At 45.8% G+C, this 21,530-nt stretch overlaps 1 protein-coding gene across 7 annotated transcripts in view; it reads right to left on the reverse strand.

The window, feature by feature from the left end:
- The window catches only part of MGAT5 (alpha-1,6-mannosylglycoprotein 6-beta-N-acetylglucosaminyltransferase), a 398,273-nt gene that overhangs the window by 237,409 nt on the left and 139,334 nt on the right, over positions 1-21,530 (reverse strand). For 3 of the 7 annotated variants that reach the window (XM_061439540.1, XM_061439503.1, XM_061439523.1), the window contains one exon: positions 10,801-11,183. In XM_061439540.1, coding sequence (XP_061295524.1) covers positions 10,801-11,041 — 241 coding nt within the window. In that variant the 5' untranslated portion in view covers positions 11,042-11,183. Of the gene's footprint in view, positions 1-2,357; positions 2,428-10,800; positions 11,184-21,530 lie in introns of those variants that run through there. The other 4 variants (XM_061439539.1, XM_061439514.1, XM_061439531.1 and 1 more) reach the window with 2 other exon arrangements.

The following is a 21,530-nucleotide window of genomic DNA, read 5'->3' on the forward strand; positions in this document are numbered from 1 at the left end:
ATGATCCCAAGTTCATCTCTGAGTCCTTACAAACTGGCATGGTGCCTGGCACATTACAGTAATCAGTAAGTGTGTGTTACCTAAGTGGATAAGTAAATGAATGAACCAACAAATAAATGAACTACAGTCTTCCCACAAATAAGGCTGAATAAGCGATACCTTTCTAGGTGATGCAATTGTTTCTCACCTTTGTATTTCACAGCTAAATCTGCAAGAACTGTTAAAGAGTTTTATTGCAATTTTAAACTTAATACAGAGTATTTTTGTATGCATTCTTAGTCTTAATGTTAACCCATATATTTGATAAGACTGAACACTCAAGACTAATTTCATATAGTTTAATAAAGAAATGAAAGGAAAATATTCTTCCAAATTCCAGTATAATATCTTCATATTTATCATTGTGTTTTATACTTATTACAGCCATAAACTGTATCCTCAGCAGGATTACAGTTTCCAATTACTAACAGACTTTTAAAATTTTGTTTGTGCTTCAAAGCCTCAGTAATAAAAATTTAATCCCAACATTACTATTGCAATTCTGTGTTCTGAAAACTTATTGAACGTGATAAAGAAGAGATCAAAGTAAGTGAAAACATTTTAAATGTCCCTCTGGGGAAAGAAAGCTTTGGTTTCTATCAGGCCAGGAGTTCTTTGATAAAGAAGGAGATCAACAAAATCTCAGAACAGGTGCCCTGGCAGCTCTGTAAGTTTTCCTTTCTGGAAAGCCATGACAGTAATGGTAAGAGAGGCCGGAAGAGGTTTTCATATTCTTGAGCAGAACAGTCAAGGATTTATCACTGCCAGCTATACCTTCTCCCATAGCTGGGGGTCCAAGGAGATGGAAACTAAAGAAAGGGGGTCCTGCTGGTGGAAAAAGATCTATCGGTTTATAGGTCTACTGGCTAAAGCTGTGAGACTGCCCAGATCGGCAAGTCAGTTAAGCAAGGATGTGCTGACCCCACCCCATTCCCCTGCAACATGCTTTCCAAGCAGGAGTTCTCCAGCCTGCAGTCCATCAGGCTCAGTTGTGGAGTCAGAGGTACCAGGTTCCATCCTCAAGCCACTCTGTTGGAACCTGCACAACCCACACGTCAAAGATTCTGGGCCCAGCCACAATCGAGAACTACATTTAAGGTGGCTGCCATGATTCACGGCACAGAACCAACTGTGCAATGAGCAAGGACTTACATCAGAACTGCCAAAAATCATTTATATCTGGGCTTGCTCCTAACGCAAATCCCTCTCTACCATGGCCACCCTCAAGGGCAGAGCTCGAACCAGAGGACCACAGAGCAGATTCATTCACTGCTCTGGAGAAGCCAGCAAAAGACAGGGCGATAATGAGAAAGGAAGGTGCTAATGAAAAATGAATTAACCCCAACCTCCCATTCCCACTGACTGCCAGGAATGTCAGGTTTCATCAGTTACATGTTTGAAAATTAATTTGAAAGTGACCTTTCCACAGAAAGATAATACGGTTAGAGCAATGACCAAAATACAGTCCATTCATTATGTACAAGGACACTCGAAGCAGTGTTAGTTATAAAAGAGAACAGTGTTATTTATTACAGATAAGCTGTGGACACTACCCAAACACCAGCAAAAAGGTTGCATTATATGATGTCCAACTATTCCTAAAATGGAATATATCACTAGATTGGAGCCTGGGGAGGGCAGAGAGCAGGTCCATCCTGTCATCTCTGTTTATTGCCACAAGCTATTGACCCCAAGAACTCAATAAACATTTATTGAATGAAACGTTTTGATGAAAAAGGAAAAGTGTACGGTCATTAAAAAGACCTAATGGATGAGGAAATACAACAAAGATGAGCTTTAAAAGCTCGGTATAAAATATTCCAATTTTAAAAAATAAGCATACATATATCCATCTGCATTTAAATAAAGGACTAGAGAGAAATCAAATTTATCTGGGTTTGGGGGTAAGAAGTATTTTCTTCCTTATTCTTTATTTATAAGAATGCGATGATGGACTTGGGACTACCTCTGCCCTTGTGTGTTTTATGGAATAGTATCTTTTATCTTGTGTTGAACAGCTTTGAAATAGTGACTCACATGGCTGCTGGAATTGAAAATGATTTTTTTTTCCTTTCACAGTTGAAGAAAAAAGAAGCTGACCTAGGAAAAGTGCCTGGAGGGTCCCAGGTTTTGTCAGCCTCATGTTCCAGATGCTCTGAATTTTCTATCAATGTTCATATCACTCTGACCATCACAAAGGTATGAAATGCTCTCTGGAAATGCAGTCAGAACCATGTATTCTACCTCAGAACTCCAAAACACTGGCCACAGGTACCCTGACATCCCCTACCCTTCCGAGAAGCATCTCGATCACTCACCAAGCTCCAGCTCATCTGAGTTCTTCAAGCCATTCAGAGGACAACTCACCCACATCTAAACTCACCAGTGAGCCCTTCACCCTGCAGTTGTCACAGGCAGCCAGACCAGGTCACAAAGGGAACAATTACCACCCAGTGAAGAACAGCTTCGGAGGCTCAGCATCACTGACTGCACGCTCTCCTGGGTTAGCTGGAGGCAATCAAGCTGTGACTTGAACTTGCACCTATTCCTGTGCTGTGGGGAGGGTCGTGAGGATTTCAAGGAATTTTGAGGCAGCACAATCTGAGACCGGATCTTATCTAGGCCTGTGGACAGTAGTTAGTGCTTTATGGAATCTGTAAACAGCCAGGATGGAGTTCTTGGGCTGCTTTCTCCCTTTTCCTAACACTTTGCCAGCTGCATGGAAAAGGACTCAAGCAACTTAGCAATCGGTATAGAAAAGTCCACAGGCTCTGAAAGGTCAAGTCCACTGTCATCCGAAGTCCCCAATGACTCCAGGGCATCTTCCTTGTCGAGAAAGAGGAGCCACAGCATAGCCCTCCCCACTCACCATCCACCCCCAGAAACTGCTCCAAAGGTGCCCACTTCATAGACAAAGCGAGAGAGGCTGCACTGGTCCATCCCACACCCATCAGAGAAAGACTTATCTTTGAATAAGAGGACAATGACAATCACACATTCTGTTTCTAAGATGCCAAAGTCACTCAGTGGTGCTAACACACCTTTAAAAAGGGACCCAGGGCAGCGCCAAACTCTCCATAGAGTCCAGAGCAGCGGGCCTCAACCCTGGGGTGGAGCCCAGCATCTGTGTTGTCACAGCAGCCCTGGGGATCCTGGTGGGCACGCCTTGCCAATCTTGTTTAGGAGGGAGTGGCAAGCCTGCTTCCTCCACACCACAGCTTATTTCCTCTCTTGTCTGGTTGGGTCCTGTCCTCTGTAAACCCTAAGAACAGCCACATAAACAAGCTCCTGAAGCCCCATATTCAAGTGAATAAACAACATCAGGTCTACACGGACAATTCTTGTTGGCTCATAGCTACTGCAGGTCGGTGCAGGCCAAAGTGAGCAATAACTCATAACAAATACACATTACTGATCTAAGTGCTTTGATAAGCTTGGTCGCTTGCAATCCTTACAGCAAGCCTATCAGGTCAGTGATACTTAATCTGCTGTTTCTTAAAAGAGAAGGCGGGTTTTTAAAACATCAGTGACTTGCCCAAGGTCACACATCTAGTAAAGAATCCTTCCACAAGTCACAAATAAACACATTCCCAATGCCTTCCAGAATACACAATGGTTCCCATATCCGGATCCTGCATAAATAGCTACTTGGAGGCACCTGGACACCCAGTTCATAGGGAATCTCTTCTCATTTCCTGTCTCACTGAAAACATGACTGAGTCACTGTGATTTTCAAATTAGCCTCAGCTGGAGCCATACTACACAGAGTCAGAGTGGAGGGGATGCTGCTACTATTCACCCGTGGGTCCCACTATGTGCTAGGCAGGTGCTGAGGCCCCAGAATACTGTGGGGAACAAAAGAGATACAACTCCCTGCTCTCTGGGAGCTTACAATCTAAGTGGGGGAGAGAGGTGATGATAAACAGACATGACTGTGTCATGACAGGTGGTTTAAGTGCCAGGAAGAACGAGAAGGAAGCAGGGGTGGGGCTCTGCTTCTGAAAGGGTCCGGAAGGAGAGGCGGGAGCCATCTCTGTGCAGGTGGAGGGAAGAGCAATCGCTGAGGTTCAGAGGCAGGAAGATGCACGGCCATCACCCAACAGCTGGTCCTGGAAGATGGCTGCGCCATGAGGCAGCATGAGCGGGGTGGACAGCTCTTCAGGGTGGCCGGGAGCTCTGTCCGAGCAGTTCTGACCGAAAGAGCCCAGGGACACAGCTGGAAACGGGAGGAGCTATGGCCCCCAGGGAAGCTGAAGGACCTACAGTTCAGGGCGGGATCTGAGTCTGAGGCCAATCCCTTCAACACCTGTGTTCCCTTCTCCAGCCAGGACCAGAAGCAGCAGTGTGGTGTGAAGAAAAGAGCTTGAGAACAAAGGGAAAACAAGAAAGAGTCTCCAGTGCCTCCTGGAGACCCAGATTCTGATTACAGAGCTGTCCCAAACACACCCAAGGTCCTCCTCAGACATCCAGACTGGACGGGTGTGCCCGTGAACTTGGCCTAGCTCAGACGGGCACGCTGTAGGGGCCAGGCCTCTACCACAGGCTCCGTGGCAAAGCCCCAAGCCCCAGAGAGGCCTGTTTTCAGGTTCCAAGCTTTTAAAGCAGAGCCCTTTCTTGAATCATACCAGCCATATCACTGTAGAGTAACCAGGGCCTCCTCAGACAACCAAATGGCCCATCTCTCTCTCTCTCTTTTTTTTTTAACCCCATACCTGGTTCACTCCAAGAAGAATGTATTTCCCTCAAGGGCAATGGTGGTTTTCCCATATCACCCAGCCCTCCAAAAAATGTCCCTTGATCAAATTTGGAGGAACAGAGGCAAAAAGAAAAAATTAAAAAAAAAAAAAAACACAAATCTTCACAGGCCTAGCCAATGAAATCCAAGTTCATTTTTTTTTCCTAACACTAAATGGTGTTAGTCTTGGAAATGTACATCCCCAGGCCAACGGGGGCCACAGAAGCCCAAAGCTGCTACTGCTCCACTGCCCGCTGGCCAGCAACCAAAACTCCACCCTAGTTCTCCACCCCCACGTCCCTAAGGAAACAGAAAGAACTCCCTTCCTTCTTACTTCCCTACCCCGCTGTGGAAATGACAGTGGACAGGAGGGCAGGGGCAACACAGCCTGAGCTCTACAGAAGGGCACCCACCCATCTCACCCCCACCACTCCCATCTCACCGAGACCACAGCCTGCAAAGCCACGGCACCCACTCCCTCTGCCTGCTTCTCCCACATCAGCACCAGCCAAGCTACTCCGTGCTCACTTTCTTCTAGCTGCAGTGGTCTCTGTTCTGCCCTAGGAGTGCACATGAGGCTTTGCTGCTGCTGCTGTTCAGTAGCTGAGTCGTGCCTGACTCTTTGCGACCCCATGGACTGCAGCACACCAGACTTCCCTGTCCCTTCACTATCTCCCAGAATTTGCCCAAGGCCTTAGGACCTTGCTTCTTGCCTGGCCTGATCTGCCTCCATCTCCCACCACGCCCAGTAGCTCCTCAGCATCCTTTGGGCTAAAAGACACCTCCCAGGAGAAGCCTTCTTTGACCTTCTCTTCCAAAGTATCAACAGCTCCACAAGTACTTAAAAAAAATTCCACTCTAATCATTTTTCTTCCTGGAATTTACTGTTATCTGTCATTCTCTTGGATATTACTTCTCCCTCCAAGTAAGTGTAACTTCTATGAGAGCAGGAACCCTGACGGTGTTTTCCCAGCTGTGCATATGAAGCTTCGATGGCATTGACAGATACTGGCCCACAGCACAGACATGGTCCAGAGTGGCAGGCTAGAAGGGTAACAGCCAATCTAGGGGACAGTCTAGGCCCAAGGAGTTCAGGGAACCAGGAGACAGGAGGTTAGGCAGAGCATGTGTACAGACCTGGAAGCCAAGAGGAAGCAGGCAGCACGCAAACAGGATATTGGTGGGGGGCTGGCCGAGAAGCTGGGGCTCTCGACTGCTTCAGCCTGAGCTGGTGACCTATCCCGGTCAGAGCATCCCAGTATACAGAGAATCAAGTGAGAAGAGTCAAGGTTAATAGGGTGAGGATGAACCCCTTGGTTGGGGAGAGGTGTGTCTCATCAGCCCAGGTTTCTATTACTTTGAGAACAGGATGGACCATGCCTGGCCTACTAGAAAAGAACATCAGAATTTGGGTCAGGCCATTGGAGACAGACATCAGTTCACCTCAGAACAAGCCCGGCACTGACTAGAGCGAATGACACCATTTGTGATGCAATTCCTGAGAAATCACAGACAGGCATGGCCCTGCCAGTCATGCTGGAGGCTGAGCTGCGGATGGCGCTGGCTTTACACACTCCTCTCCACAGTGACAGGGGAGCACTCAGAAATGCCCTCCACACCCCAGGGATGAACGCTCCAACTGTTCCACACAGGCTGCCAGGGACATCTTCCAGGCACTGCTCCTGAGTGACCAAATCCCAAAAGAAAGTCAGAAATCTCTTTTTGTATCACCAGACCAGGGTTGGAGGAGGAGGAGATATCATTTGAAAGTTCTTCTACTGTTGTCTGAGGATTAGTCAAATGAACAACCAACTGCAATCTTGTTGGAGACGGACAAACATTTTTGGCAAAGGACCAGAGAGTAAACATCTTAGGCTTTGTACTCTGCAGCAACTACTCAGCTTTCCAACTATCGCAGCAAACAGCCACAGACAATACAGAACAATGGAATGCTGGGTTCCAAATCCTTTCAAAGCCATATGAAAACAAGAAGGTCTGGCCCAAGGCCATGGGATTCCTGGGAAATTGTTGACACAGGAGGGATATGATCAGATGAGCATTGCAGAATGAACTATGGAGCCTCCTGAAAGATAGAGTCAGCACACTTTAGATGTTATGTGAAATAAATCCTGGTATTGTCACGTTTGTCTGTTATTAGTTGCTATAAACAAATGACAGTGTTTGTGTTTCAGTCAAACTTTATTTACACAGACAGGCAGAGTTCCAAATGGGACCCACAGGTCATAGTTTGCTGAACACTTCTGCTCCAGCATCTCAAGTCAGAAATTTTAATAAGTCAGTAATAATCTAAAGTCATCTGCTGTGTGCGTGTGTGCTCGGTCGTGTCCAGCTCTTTGTGACCCCATGGACTTATGTAGCCTATGAGGCTCCTCTGTGCATGGAAACTTCCAGGCAAGACTACTGGAGTGGGTTGCCATTTCCTACTCCAGGGGATTTTCCTGACCCAGGGATTAAACCCACGTCTCTTGTGTCTCCTGCTTTGGCAGGCAGATTCTTTACCCCTAGTGACACCTAGGAAGCCCCCAAATCATCTACTACAGTTCTTCAAACACCTGCTGCAGCTCCTGAAGACACATTAAGAGCCTCTGATTATACCAATACAGGACGAGAGAAGGGAGGGATTTTTTTTTTTGAGGGGGAGGTGGTCTATCAATTGGATTCATTCAAATCAGACACAGGTCCCAGCCACTGAGGGTCAGCTCTTCACTGTCCCAGAGCAGACGTCCAGGAGATGCTCTGTGCATGGGCTGCATTTGTGGCAGAAAAACATGGCAAACCAATGGCTCATGCATCCTCATCCCCACGCCTCCAGCCCAGCTACACTGCTGAATGTCCAGCAGTCTCTGTATCTCCAGCCAACATATAACCTCACCCACCAGAGCTGCCCAGCAACCGACATGCCCACAGCTGCTAGTGATGGACTCCAGGGGATCGCATACCCTCACAGTGGCTCTCCAGCTTCAGGACTGGGCCTGGATTGCACCACGGGGCTCAATCCCAGTTGCTGGTGCCCAGAAATGAGAACCAGAGAGAACCAAGCTGGCAAGATTTAAATAACAAAATTCAATTATCTGCTTGAGGACTTCCATGAGAAGATGCTGTTAGACGGGTTTGTTGTTTTCAGTCTTAGTGCAGTGGTTCTCTAAGGTGGGGAGAGGGGAACATTTGCCCCCCAAGCCTGGAGATATTTTTGATGCTAGTGGATAGACACACCAGAGATGCTGCTAAGCATCCTACAAGATACACCATGCACAGAATTATCTGGCTCTAGATGTCAATGGTGCTGAGAAGAAAGCCTATGTCTTGGTAAGATTTCATCTCATGATGATCCCCAAACCTCAAGCACAAATGCACAGTCCAATTAAATTCTTGAACCTCAGCTCCAAGGACCACTTTGATTGGCAGGCTGAGTTGATTAGATGAAAGAGAAAAACAGGTTAGACTTGCTGTTTGGTTGTTTCTCTGTTGTTTCTGAGGAACAGAATTATTCTGCTAAAATTCCTCTGTAAAGGGAGAAAGTTGAAATAAATTTCTATAGTTTCTTTGAGCTCCAAAGTCTTATGATTATAAACATACAAGGTGGTTGATACTCTATCTAGGCTACTCGGAAGTTTTCAATAACTTTCTAAAAAAAATATACTGTCTCTGTGAGGCTAAAAAGCTAAGACCAGATCATTGCTCTTTAGTGTGGAGGAAACTCACGCTATGAGATGTTTAGCAGTACACAAGAAATAAAACCACTGCCAACAACTAGGGAAAAAAAAGTCTATGCATTTGCCATTCAAGTGGTTTTTCCTTTCCATGATAAAGATTTGAGAGAGAGAAACAGGAGGAAATTACTACAGGACTAGACCCCTTTCTCTCCAAATGTGTAACATGGAATGCATGGAACCAGAAATTGGAAAGCCGTACCTGTTTTACTCATGACATTTACTTGTAATACAATAAAAACACCAACAGTGAAAATTTGCTTTATTTATCTTTTTCTGATGGTTTATCTATAATATTTGGGTATTAATACAGAAGTTCCAAGTCAACACATAATTTAAAATCCACCCTCCAAAAAATTACCTAGTGGTTTTTCAACATCAGCTCTCAAACTAGTCTCAGTTTTTGATCCATCAGATCAAAGAAAGGTGACATTTAGATGTATTAAAAAAAAGTGCCAACAGACACTGAGACACTGCCAAATCCTCAAAGACTGGATTAAAAGCAGATTGTGTGATCATTCAAATAGTGGGCACTGAAAAAGAAAGTCCACATTGTATATGAAAAACAACCATTTCCTCCTTACCAAAAAAAATATGTATATATATAATTAAAAAGTAACCATATTTCTTGGATTTCTTTTAAAAAGAAAAAAAACATATATGTACAATTGAGTATGATTTCTGAAGTGGCTTAGCAGCACAGAATCCTCCTATGGATTTGATCCCTGGGTTGGGAAGATCCCCTGGAGAAGGAAATGGCAGCCCACTCCAGTATTCTTGCCTGGGAAATCCCATGGACAGAGGGGCCTGGAGGGCCACAGTCTACAGGGTCTCAAAAGAGTTGATGACTCAGTGACTAAACAACAACAGCTCCTGTGTTTGAACTCAAAGTTCAACACCTGTCGCTGCACACTTTCAGGAATCGTCATCTGAACGCTAAAGTAGTCCATCAATGTTTCCCACCTCAACCAACCCCACCCTTGTATTTGATTTATATTATACCTCGGGTTCCAAACCTTGAGGCCACTGAAGTCTCCATTCAATGGCCAGAACTGTCACTGCACGACTTCACAAAGGTCATCCACTGCGAATCAAGTCCACTCTAATGCTCAGTGACCATGGGAGGGCTGCAACTTGGATTCTCCGAAACACGGTCTGATCCAAATTTCATTTGCAGTTTTTGTTTTTTATGTGTGTGGTGGTTTAGTCTCTAAGTCGTGTCTGACTCCTGGAACTCCTGGACTGTAGGCTGCCAGGCTCCTCTGTCCATGGGATTCCTCAGGCAAGAATACTGGAGTGGGTTGCCATTTCCTTCTCCAGAGGATCTTCCTGACCATAGGAACCAAACCTGGTCTCCTGCATTGCAGGCAGATTCTCTACCGACTGAGCTATGAGGGAAGCCCCCATATTGTATTTGTGTATGCTTTGGTAAATATTTTGTGTCCGTATATATTTGTGTGTGAGTGTGTATGTATATACATATATATCAGAAAGATATACACTGAAATGTTAATTGTGGCTATTTCCCACAGTTGTAGATTTATATGTGATTTTCCTTAATCTTGTTTTTTTTTTTGGTTTGTCTACAGCTTCCAACTTTTCTATATTAAGCCTAACTTTTGCTGAAAGAAAAATAATATTCCATATGCATATCTTTTCACTCAACCTCATTTCAAAAAGGATTTCGAGCACCTGACAAAAAAAGCAACGAGTACCAAAAGATCTTTTTCAAAGTGAGAGCAATCAGAGACAAGAGCAAGAAACGAGAGAGCCATAAACTGTGAGGAAACCCAAGGTTAAAACTACTGATCAGCATGTAGGCTCTGATGACGTGCGTACTGGCCGGAGGGAGGCACACATTTGGCTCTGAGTTTTCTGGCAGGCCTAGAACATTCCTCCTCACCCTCCTTACCTCGCCTCTACCCATCCTAATTAAGTTTTGTTTAGGGAACAATAATGAGACTATTTTTCTACATTCCCTGAACATCCTCCCAGATGAGACCATGCAATCCAGCCATGTGTCCAGCGAAGAGGAGCCAGCTGCAAATACAACCAACAGAGCTCCAAGAGGGAAGCCCCACTGCTCCAGGCACTAAGCATCAGTGTGTCTAAGAGGTCAGAAGCTCCCACAGGGCACTGCTTTAACTTTCTCAAGGTGTCCCTTTGTGTGCAATGTGTCGCCAGGAAGGGAGTGGCAAGAGGTAGACTCAATCCATGACCAAGTGTGAGAGCCTCTGGGGTCCCTCGGAGGCAAAGCAGAATTGGATGGAGGTGCCCCGGCAGTGCAGAACTTACCATAGGCCGTCATGACCCCCGCATAGGGTCCATCCACCACGTTCCTATTTTCTTCAGCCAGCGCCTTTATGTACCTCTTGCTGAGGTCCAGGATCTGCTCCCGGAGCATGGAGCTGCTCTCGGGCTGAGTTCGCTGCTGGATGGTAAAATGCAAGAGCATCATACCCCAAATAAAGCCAAAAGTCACGAGGAAGAAGCCCAGCTTCTGAGAGGACAGCTTCCACGGAGTGAAGAAAGCCATTGCTTTCTGCCGACTTCGCCTGCCCCGGGTTCCTACAGCGCAGAGGGGAGACGCAAGCTCATGGTACTGGCTGGGTTTGCGGGTTTCCTCGACTCACTCTGGCTCCTGCATCAGCTGATTTCCTTGCCTTGTTTCCATCCTGCTGTGAAGAAGGGGGAAAGTTAGCAGAGTCCTCGTGGCAAAACACGGCAAAATAAACCAGAGCCTTGTTTTCATTCAAACAGCTCTGAAATGTGCACTTCCTTTTTTCTTCATCTGCCGGTAGCCTATCTCCTGTTATGATTTAGGATCTGTAAGCCGAGAGGGGAAATCTGGCTGGTCGACAGAAAGCTGTACAAATACGGAGGGGAGGAATGTGTGTCTGCGCGTGTTCACAGGTGTAGTAGCAGGGCTGTTCCAGTCTGGACCAAGTTCAAAACAGGAAGTTTGTTTTGCAAGGTGGGGAGGAGAGAGAAGGATATTTCACTGAATGTCAGCAAAAACCCAAGAGGAGGGTGAAGTCGTATCACCAGCAGGCACTTCTGTGCCTGTGAAACTTGAACTTACCAAGTCAAGATTCTGTGCTCTGGCAAGGATTAGAGCCCGCAGCTGGAGAGGTGAGCCAGAAAGTGGATGCCCCCTAGGGGGTAATCAGACAAGGAAAAGAGAGAGCCCCCTGCAACCCCCCACAACCGGTATTATTTGAGCATGGTCAGCTTTCAGTAGCAGTGTCTAGAGCCGAGCTGAAGTTCTCAGGGCCACTAGGTGGCCTCTCCCCAGACAGCAGCACAGAGAGGCTGTGCAAGGGGTACCCGACTATCTTTTCATGCCAGCTATACAAGTGAAAGCTGCACCATACTTCTCACTTGCACACTTCAGCACAGGAAATGTGGGGCACACGACAGCCTGCTTTTTTGTGGTTCTCATTTTTAATCACACCATGGGGCAAAATGAGAGGTTACAAGGCATCCTCTCAATACCAATGCAGCAGAAGCTATCTGGTATCAGCACAGGCTGCACTGTGGTCCTGAATCAAGCCTTCCCAACAAATGAGGCTGAAGCCTGGGTTACAAATGCATTGCAGTGGCACAGATGGGCCCCCTTCTCAGAGTCCTGGGCTCACCAACCAGCCAGCCCACAAATGGCACGATTCTTTAGGCGTGTGAAAGCAGAAGCTGAGCATCCCCTCCTTCGAGGGACTGACCCGGGATGTATTCTGAGTGTGCCTATGTTGTGAGTCAAAGGATTCCTCTTCCTGAGCAGCATAAGAAGAAATGATAGGGGACCCTGGAGCAGTTAGCTTTCAGGGTCTATAATGAACCAGATCTGTGCTGGTCTTCCTCTCTCTTTTCCTCGCCTGTCAACCATCATCAGTAGCTGGTAACACCTCTACTGATACTGATAGTAAATGATAAATAAATTCTAGTGATGTCCCAGGCACTGTGATAGATGCTTTTTATGCCTTAGCTCATTGAATTCTTAAAACAGTCCTATACGGTAAGAACTATTAATGTTATGTCTGTTTTACAGACAAAAAAACAACATGGAGATCACCTACATGGCAGAGAAGAGAGAATCTACAGACATCCAGCCCGGGAGGCACCAAAGCAGGCCCTGCCTTCCCTAGATCATTCCTCTTCCCTGCCCATCTGTTTATGGCCAACAATGGTCTGAACAGGCTTAAAGGGTTGTGAAAAGCAATGAAGAATATGTACCTGAAATCCTACGTAGTTCAAAAGCCTAGAACATTCACTCTTGGCCCTTAACAGAAAAAGTTTACCAACTGCTGAATTCTAAGCCAGTGGTTCCCAGAGTGTGGTCCCCAACTCAGCAGCGGCAGGAGCATCAGTGAGAAAACCAAATTCTCAGGGCCCACTTCAGACCTACTGAAGCAGCAACTGGAGGCGGCCAGAAAGTGGTAGGACGGGTGGACCTATGCTTCAATAGCAATAGCAACCAGCAACCTGTACTTCAATAGGCAATTCTGATGCCCGCTCAAATTTGAGAGCCCTGAACACAGGCAGATGCCCTCACAATGCCTCACCATGGTGCTGCCAGTCCGTGTGGCGGTATCTCCCTTTTCTCATCCCGTAAGTTTCTCTGGTCCACCATACCCTCCACATCCGCCAGTCTACTAGCCCCTTAACCCCCAGGGTCTCCCTGTCTTCCCTCAAGCTGCTCCCCAGACTTGGCTGACCCTGCCCCACATCACACGGATCATCCAAACCAAGCCTGTCTCCCCCTCCTCACCCCCAACCAGCTCCTTTCGCTTCAGACTCCTCCCCTCCCTCCAGGGCATGATGCTCCCTCCTAGTCTGAAGTTTGTAAAACACTGTCTACCTGGACTATTAACCAGTTTCTGTATGGGATCCATGACACCTTTAAGAGACTCCCCACTTGTGTTCTCAGAGAACGATGCTGCCAGGGAACCAATAAAATCCCTACAGATTGGATGAGCTGGTTACCCAGGCTCGGTGGCACTTCACTCAGCCCCTTCTCATGTGGGCCAGCTGAGAGGCACCTGCATTCACCGCTACAAGGATGCACTGAGCACGTGCAGCCATCAGGCTCCGGGGACTGAACAGGGATAAGACAGGACTCCCATCCTCAGGCCTGAGGCTTCAGAAGCCACCTTCTCCACCCCCCCCCCGCCCTCCAGGAAGTGGCTGCACTTCCTTTTCAATAAGCCATGCCAGTTAGCTGATGTCACCCCAGGGCTGAACGGATTTTCCCAGAGCAAGCAAACAAGATGCTTACCAAGAAAGACAGCCTAGGGTAATTTTCTTTTGCTATTTTAGGAGAGCCCCCAAAGCAGATAGGAATTACCTGTCAGCTTTCATACAAGAAGCCCTGCTTTGCTTTCCCTAATGAACCCCCGAAGAAGCCGCTCAAGGCTGCAAAGTTTAAGCAAAGGAAAGAGCAGGCCCAGGAACTGAGCAAGGACCCAATAGTAGGTGGTGCTTCTCTGCCTTGGCTTTGGGGACAGTCAGGACCCACCCAGGTGATACATGCCAGGGGCAAAAAGACCGTCTGAAAACCCAGACGTGGTAAAATCACTTCCTAAAAGAACAGTGATCACTTCCTCCCTTCCCATCCACTCATCAACATGCTGAAATATGGTTTCCCTTTTGAAATGTTGACAAGGAAATACATCTTAATTTAAAAAACAAAAGTATGTGAAAAGATACTCAAAATGACTAGCCTTTAAGGAAATGCAAATAAGAGGCACAATGAAATATCAATTCCCCTCTGTCAGGATGGCTATAATCAAACAAGACAAATAAGAACAAATGTTGGTGAGGATGTAGGAATAGGAGAACCCTTATATCCTGTGGGCAGGACTGTACAATGGTACAACCGATGTGGAAAACTGTCTGGCACTTACTCAAATGACTAAGCAGAGTTATCAGATGTCCCAGCTAACTCCACTCCTAGGGATTCTCCTGAGAGAAATGAAAGCGTACGTCCACACAAAAACTTAAACGCGAACTTTCACAGCAACGTTATTCAAAATAGACAAAGAGTGAAACCCAAATGGTCACCAAGTGACAAACGGATGACCAAAATGGGGCAAATCTGTTCTATTCAGCAATAAAAAGAGATGAAGCACTGATACATGCTACAACATGGACGATCCCCGGAAATCCTAAGTGAAAAAAGGCAGTCACAAAATGCCACATATTATGTGATTCCATTTATACGAACTGTCTAGTAGAATAGGCAAATCCTAGAAGTAGAATGTACACAGTAGTTGCTTAGGGTTCGGGGGGCGGGGGCAGGAATTAGGAGGGGACAACTAAGTCTTGCAGGGTTTATTCTGAGGGGTAGTGAAAATGTTCTAAAATGGACTGTGGTGATGGATGCACAATTCTGTGGATATACGAAAAACGCTGAATTGTATACTTAAATGGGAAAATTGTATGATATGTTAAACATATCTTAATAAAACTTTCCCAAAAAACAAAAAGCAAGCAAGCCCACCTCCAAAGGTGGGGTAGGAGGGAGAGCTGAATTGAAAACAGGCAGAGGAGCCTAATAGGTGCACTGTGGCCCCAGTCAGGACCCACCCCTTCCCCTACTTCCACAGCCGAGATAAGGGCTGGACCCTTACTAAGGGCTGACCACAGGCTCTGCAACAGAAGGAAGTTACGCAAGGAAACCTGCCACCCGTTTACCAGACACTGCTAACCCTTCTCAGCTATGGATCACTCACTCTTCAAGGCGAGGCCTGCTTTGCCTGCCAGATGCCAATTTCTCAACACACTTGAAGAAACTCTCAAAATCAGCCCTGTTCTGGACAGAACCAGACTGAAGAAGCAGTAAGGAAGCTCCTTCAAAGGCTGACATTAGTGGGAGACCATTTGTCACATCAGGACCCGTGTCTTTGGAGGATGGATGAAGACAGAAATGTCTATCCCTTCAGGAGCAATACCAGCCCCAGCCACGGAGACCTTTTCCTCAGGCCCACAAGATAGTCCCGACACAGCCTGTAGGTACCACATATACATGGATAGCACCGCCTGAACTTAGTCATTCCCACAGCTCTGCTGTCCTATCACGGGTCACCCGATTTTCCCACCTGTCTTTGGATGGCAGCCATCACGGCCTACCTCTTGCCTCCCCCTCTGCAGTAATATTCAAGAAATCCTATTTGTGTTCTCAGAGGCTGCTGCCATGCCACCATCACTCTCCGGCTCTCCAAAGCCAGTGCACCCTCTAGCCCACCAAGCTCCAGCGGCAGAAGAAGATAAGTAAAGAGGTCTCTACACAGACTGCCAGGAAATCCACCCACGGTAAAGCATCAAAGAAGCAACTGGCTACGCAAGCCACTCACAAGAGTGTGCCCTCTATTAGAAGGGTAGAGAAACCTCACTGGTACAGGCCTGGTGAAACTGATTCGCAAACTTTCATTCCTGCGTCTGGTGCCGGAAACTGCTCAGGACTGCAAAACAGTTCTGTGCTTCCAGACTGCAGCGACTGGTGCTTTGCAGGAGGCAAGCAAGACCTGCTGCCTTTTAAAACACATCAACCTGGATTGTATCTATGCCAAATGTGTAACCATCATGCCAAAAAATATCCAGCTAGCACACCACATCCCTGGAGATCCTGCTTAAGAATCCACTATGGTGAAAAACAAACAAACAAAAAAAAAAGAATCCACTATGGTGAAAAACATTTAAGAAAAATTCTCGTCTTCCTATTACTGTAGTTCTGAATGTTAAACTATTTCCCCCCCATGAGTGTCAAAAGATAACTAAGTATATAACTGCAAGTGGAAAATGAGGTGGGGGTGGGGAATCAGTATTGGCAATTTTTCCACTTTTATTTCCGTGAATTTTTAATATAAATGTGGGGCTGTAAAGCATTAATGCAAGTCAAAATGCTTCAGTGAACAAGTTTCAGCAGTTCAAGTTGATAACAATATAAATAAACCTGTTAAAATTTTCTGGACAATGCCAGCATTTGGATTTTTTTAAAAACAGGTAAATTTCTTACTGACTGCAACTAAATGGTATTTGTAGCATTTTTATCATACAGTAGATTCCATTCATTCACTATACTTCTCTGAGTTGTCCTACGTGCCAAGTACATGTCTTTAAGTTTGCTATTAAAATACATTAAACTATTAAAAAAAAAACCACACACACAAATCCTGAGTCCACTGTAGTCATCCATGTTGCCTTGGAAACCCCATCACTTTCTCACAAATGAACCCCATATCCTGTCTAAAACCTTCCCTGGATCCCTGGACTGAGGAGGGCCCATCCTCCTTGGAGCATCCCCTAGAAGTATGTGCTCCTTCTAAAGAGCTTCTTAACTACTTCTCTGTTGGATAATCTTTTCTTTCATTTCCCATACAGGTTCTGTAACCTCCCTAGAGACAGGAAGTGCTAGGAATGGGACTGCCTTGCACATTGGGGATGGTCATTATGTGTTTGTCAGATGAAAGAATGGGATGACAGGGATGACAAAAACACAAATGAGTAGTGACCCCTGGGACCACCGCCTGGGGTGAACCACAAAGAAGCTGGACACTCTGAGAATGTAAGCTAACCTCACCTGTTAGAAGTTTTTAGATCTGTCACATAGCAGTGAACGATTATTGTGCCCTTGACTAGATGGGGGTTAAACTAAAGGGGATGCGGTGGTAGATGGGCACAAAAAGAAAAAAAGGGACAAAAGTTTCAGGAAATAATTCTAGAAGGGGCAGTGACTTTGGCACCAAAAAGCTGTCCAAGACAAGGGATGGGAGGGGAAACAAGTTTGGGGGGAACTTAGGTAGAGGCTGTTGGTTCCATCACTGGGTATCCAAGATGATCCCAGGACATCAAAAGGGTGATGAAGGGGAACTGAAAGAACTCCTGCATCTACGGCCTGGAAATCCACAGCTGGCCCCACCCATTAGCACTGTGGGACTGTAGACAAGTCTGTCTCAGGTTCTGCATAAGTAAAATAGGGAAAGTTGTGGAACCACAGAACACACTGGTAAACTAGATGAATAGGGGTTACTGGTCTTCAAATTGTGTTCCAAAGGACTTTAGGGTCCCCAGAGACGTTTCTGAGGTTCTATAAATGTTCTCATTTGAATTGTCTACCTTAGTGTAACATTTTTTTCTTTAAAAAATTTGGTTAAGAAAAGTTTTATACTATAGATTCTCAACAAAACTTCCACATACCTCTGTATGTGGAGTTTAAACTTTGAATTCTTATGCTAATTTGGTAGGAAAATTAATGCTTGGCAGCGGTCTTATTTGCTTATTTGTTTTATAAAATTCAGGTCCACATATCTACTCATGTAAGATTGCATGATACCAAATACTAGGAGACCCAGATTAAATGCCAGATGAGGGTCCATAATAAATTGTATGTTTCAGAAACATTTTGGCTGATCATTCTTCATTACAAGTAATAATAGCAGTCTTTAGAGAATGCTAATGACTCAACTCTGAAACAATTCCCCACCACTTCTCTTTCCAGCCTCTGTAGGAATTTACATTAACAGCAACTTAAGAGTGCCCGGTGTTAAAAAATAGTAGCCATTACCATTTGCTATCAGGGTGAATCTGGACTTCCACTATTCTACAGCCAAAATTCAGCACAGAAATCAACTGTGTGCTAACTAGATACGAGTGCACACCATCTCACTAATTCTGCCTCTCCAGAGTAGCTCACTGGCCTAGTCATCTACTTTAAAAGGAAGTAGGATAAATTAAAGCATATAAAATAGCTGTATGCAGACTGGGATACTACATCTGAGATCTGGCTTAGGAAAATAATAACCAAGTACAAACTCTTCATTCACAGAGAAGGACACTGAGGTCCAGAAAACATTCTGCTTTCCAATGAGAGTCAGAATCAAACCATAACTCAAGCTTCCTGATCCCATTTGATCTGCTCCACACCAAGCTGTATCTCCCAGCTGCCTGCAGAAAACTCAAAGGGGAAGAAACTTACCAAATGAAACACCAACCAGAAACCACAGTCCAGTGACAGTAAGGACCTGTGAGTCTACTGTGACACCGTACCAAGCTCAAGGAGCTGGGAGAATCAGCAGGTGAAAAGAAAAACATACATTCATGGAATTACTGGTGCAAGGCAGGCAGATGGCCTGGGGTGGGAGTCTTGCTCTAAATGTGGTATCTTCTGTTGTTAAAAGGAGAAGCTGAGCAGGAGGGAAGGACAACCAAAACAATTTTTTCCTCCCAAGTAAGTCCAAATTCCTAGGAAGATGCCCCAAAGGTGGATACTCACTGCCTGCATGGTTCAGTGCCACCAACCTGAAGCCAGTCCCAGGGCCCACTCACCAGCTGCCCCCAGTCTGAGGTGTGAGTCCTTGACAGCTGTGCTAACCATGAGCTCGCCTCCCAATTCGTGGAGCAAAGGAGCCCAGGAACCAACAGTGTTGGAGGCACTGATGAACACGTACAGACAGGGCCCTCTTTGTCCACCTTCCTGACTGGATCCTCTGACATGTTCTAGTCCTTTATAAACAGGAAAAACACATTTGAAGTGAAAACAGACTGTTCTCTTTAGAACCGGCTAAACAAGTCTTATTTTGAGTCACTAACCAAAGACACCGGCTAAAACAACACACCTTTGCTACGGGGGCGGGGGGTGGTTCTGATGTTTAGGTTTTATATGACCCATGCCTTTTACATCTGAAGTGATAAAACCAAGACAGCCCTGTGCCTGGTTTGCATTTATCAGGCGGCACTTGCATTCTCCATGTGGACAGACAGAAGGGAAACGGCCGGCCATGCCCACTTGAAGCAAGATCTGCCTTGCAGTTACACTGTTGACTAAGTGTAGTTCAGAGCTCCATAACTGGAATTAATAAATAAGTTTTCAAATACTGTAATAAAGCTAATGACTCTGTATCCAGAACAGGCCCTCCTTCCCACCCTCTCTATTCCATCCCTTCCCCATCTCCACCGCCAACTATCCTCTGGTGTATGTGGCCATCTCCACTAGGGGGAGCAGAGGGGCAAGGAAAACACTTGGAAAGGCACGTGATGACTGTATTCTGACTTCCCCTCTTGGGCAGAAGGCTTGCACATTACGGGCAAGTGGACAAAAAGGAAAGATGACAAAGGAGTGCAGAGGAAGCTGTCACTTCTGGATCAGATAATATCTTTGTTCTGTAAGTTTCATTTACCAGGCTCACAGGTTATTCACAGTTGACAGAATTTCCCATCATCAACAACAAAAAATGAAACCACAGTAAGTCCAAGAATTCGGAAAATGTCTACTAAGCCATAACAAAAAGCATGGGTCCCTGAAAAATGAAACAAACCCATTTAATCCAAGGGGTCTCCATCCTTGGCACAACTTACATTTGAGGCCAGATCATTCTTTGTCATAAGGGGATGTCCTGTGCATTATAGGAATTTGACAGCACCCCGTCCTCTAGCTACTAGACACCTTTAGATAGAACCTGCCACCCCCAACTGTGACAATCAAAAGTGCCTCCTGACAATGTCAAATGTTCCCTAAAGGATAAAAGCACCCAGGTTGATAACCACTGCCTTAGCGTACCAGCAGGACATCACCCACCCCACTGGATGAGGCTCAGGGAAGGTGAGGCTATAGGACTAGACTGAAGAGCAAGAAGAAGCAAACCAAGAGAACTCAGGAGTCAGTCACCAGCCCTGAAGATGCGCAGGCTCAGAGCCCTGAGCTAAGACTAGAGGCCACAGACGGACAGGGCAGAGCAGGGGTAGCAGCTGATTCCTGATGCTGTCCCAAGCTGACTGACAGATGAGTCTCATTTTTGTCCACATCCTTCAGTCCCAGTGCTATCCTGGTAACTGCCAAGGAGCTCATGCCTGGGCTGGCTATGCCCCCATTTACTAATTAGTACATGGCATGCAGGCTCCACTCCACAGAGATCTGAGTCTACAAATCAAGGCACAGGGAAGAAGCTTTGAGAAGACAATCTCTGATGCTACATCAGACAGTCTTAAATAGAAAAGGATTGTCATCTGGCTTCCAGCCCAGGAAACCATGAACACACATTATGACAGGTCGATAATGACTCTCTAGGAAGAAAAGAGGAATGGTCTGTGAGAAGATCACACAGTGTGTAAATCTGTTGATCCCCCAACATTGGATGAAACACTCAAATATTCGCTTCCACTCAGAGCCAAAGGACAATAAAGCCACAAAGGAATTTTAAAAGTATGAAATGTACTTTTCCCCCCTGAGGATCAGATTTCTGGCAGCTCTCTATATGTAGAAAACATCTACAAATGACAACAGGCCCTAGAGAACCCTGGAAAACCAGGGTCACAAAGATCATCAAAATTACTTCCAGAAAGTAGGACAATGCCTCAAGATAAAGCTCATTATTCAACAAGTGCTCCCAGAACCCGATCAGCCCAAAACCCTACTCCTCCACCTGGGTGGAGCACAGGCTGAGTGCTGGACCACAAGTGTTCTATCTGCACTGTCTGCAGAAACAGCACAGCTCTCTGAGCACTGGATCTGATAAAGATCAGCAAGTTAAAAGCTCTTTTTCTTAAAAAAAAAAAAAAAGACTAGCTGGTGAGTGAGAAGATGAGTGCACGCACACGCAAACATGCACACACCACTGGAGGTGCCAGTCGGAGGCTTATCAAACACAGTTTAGTGAATTCCCCATCACTTCTAAAATGGGGTTATAGCAAATCCCTGTGAAGCACAAAGTCCTGGATTCTGGCAGATCCTGGGTCTTAAATGCCCCAAAGCTAAATTTTCTTAAAGAAGAACTTAACCACCCAACACTAGATTATAAGCTTACTTGTCCCTTAATATATAAACCAAGGTCAGCTGTCCCAATAACTACAAATATCTGGTCACAAGTTACAGGATTACACAAATGATGAATTATCTCAAGTTAAATGAGGAGAGTTTCCTGCCCTCCAAGTTAAGTGAAAGTGAAGTCACTCAGTCGTGTCCGATTCTTTGCGACCCCATGGACTGTAGCCTATCAGGCTCCTCCGTCCATGGGATTTTCCAGGCAAGAGTACTG

This window comes from Bos javanicus, chromosome 2 (assembly GCF_032452875.1).
Source record: "Bos javanicus breed banteng chromosome 2, ARS-OSU_banteng_1.0, whole genome shotgun sequence".
NCBI classification, from domain to species: domain Eukaryota; kingdom Metazoa; phylum Chordata; class Mammalia; order Artiodactyla; family Bovidae; genus Bos; species Bos javanicus.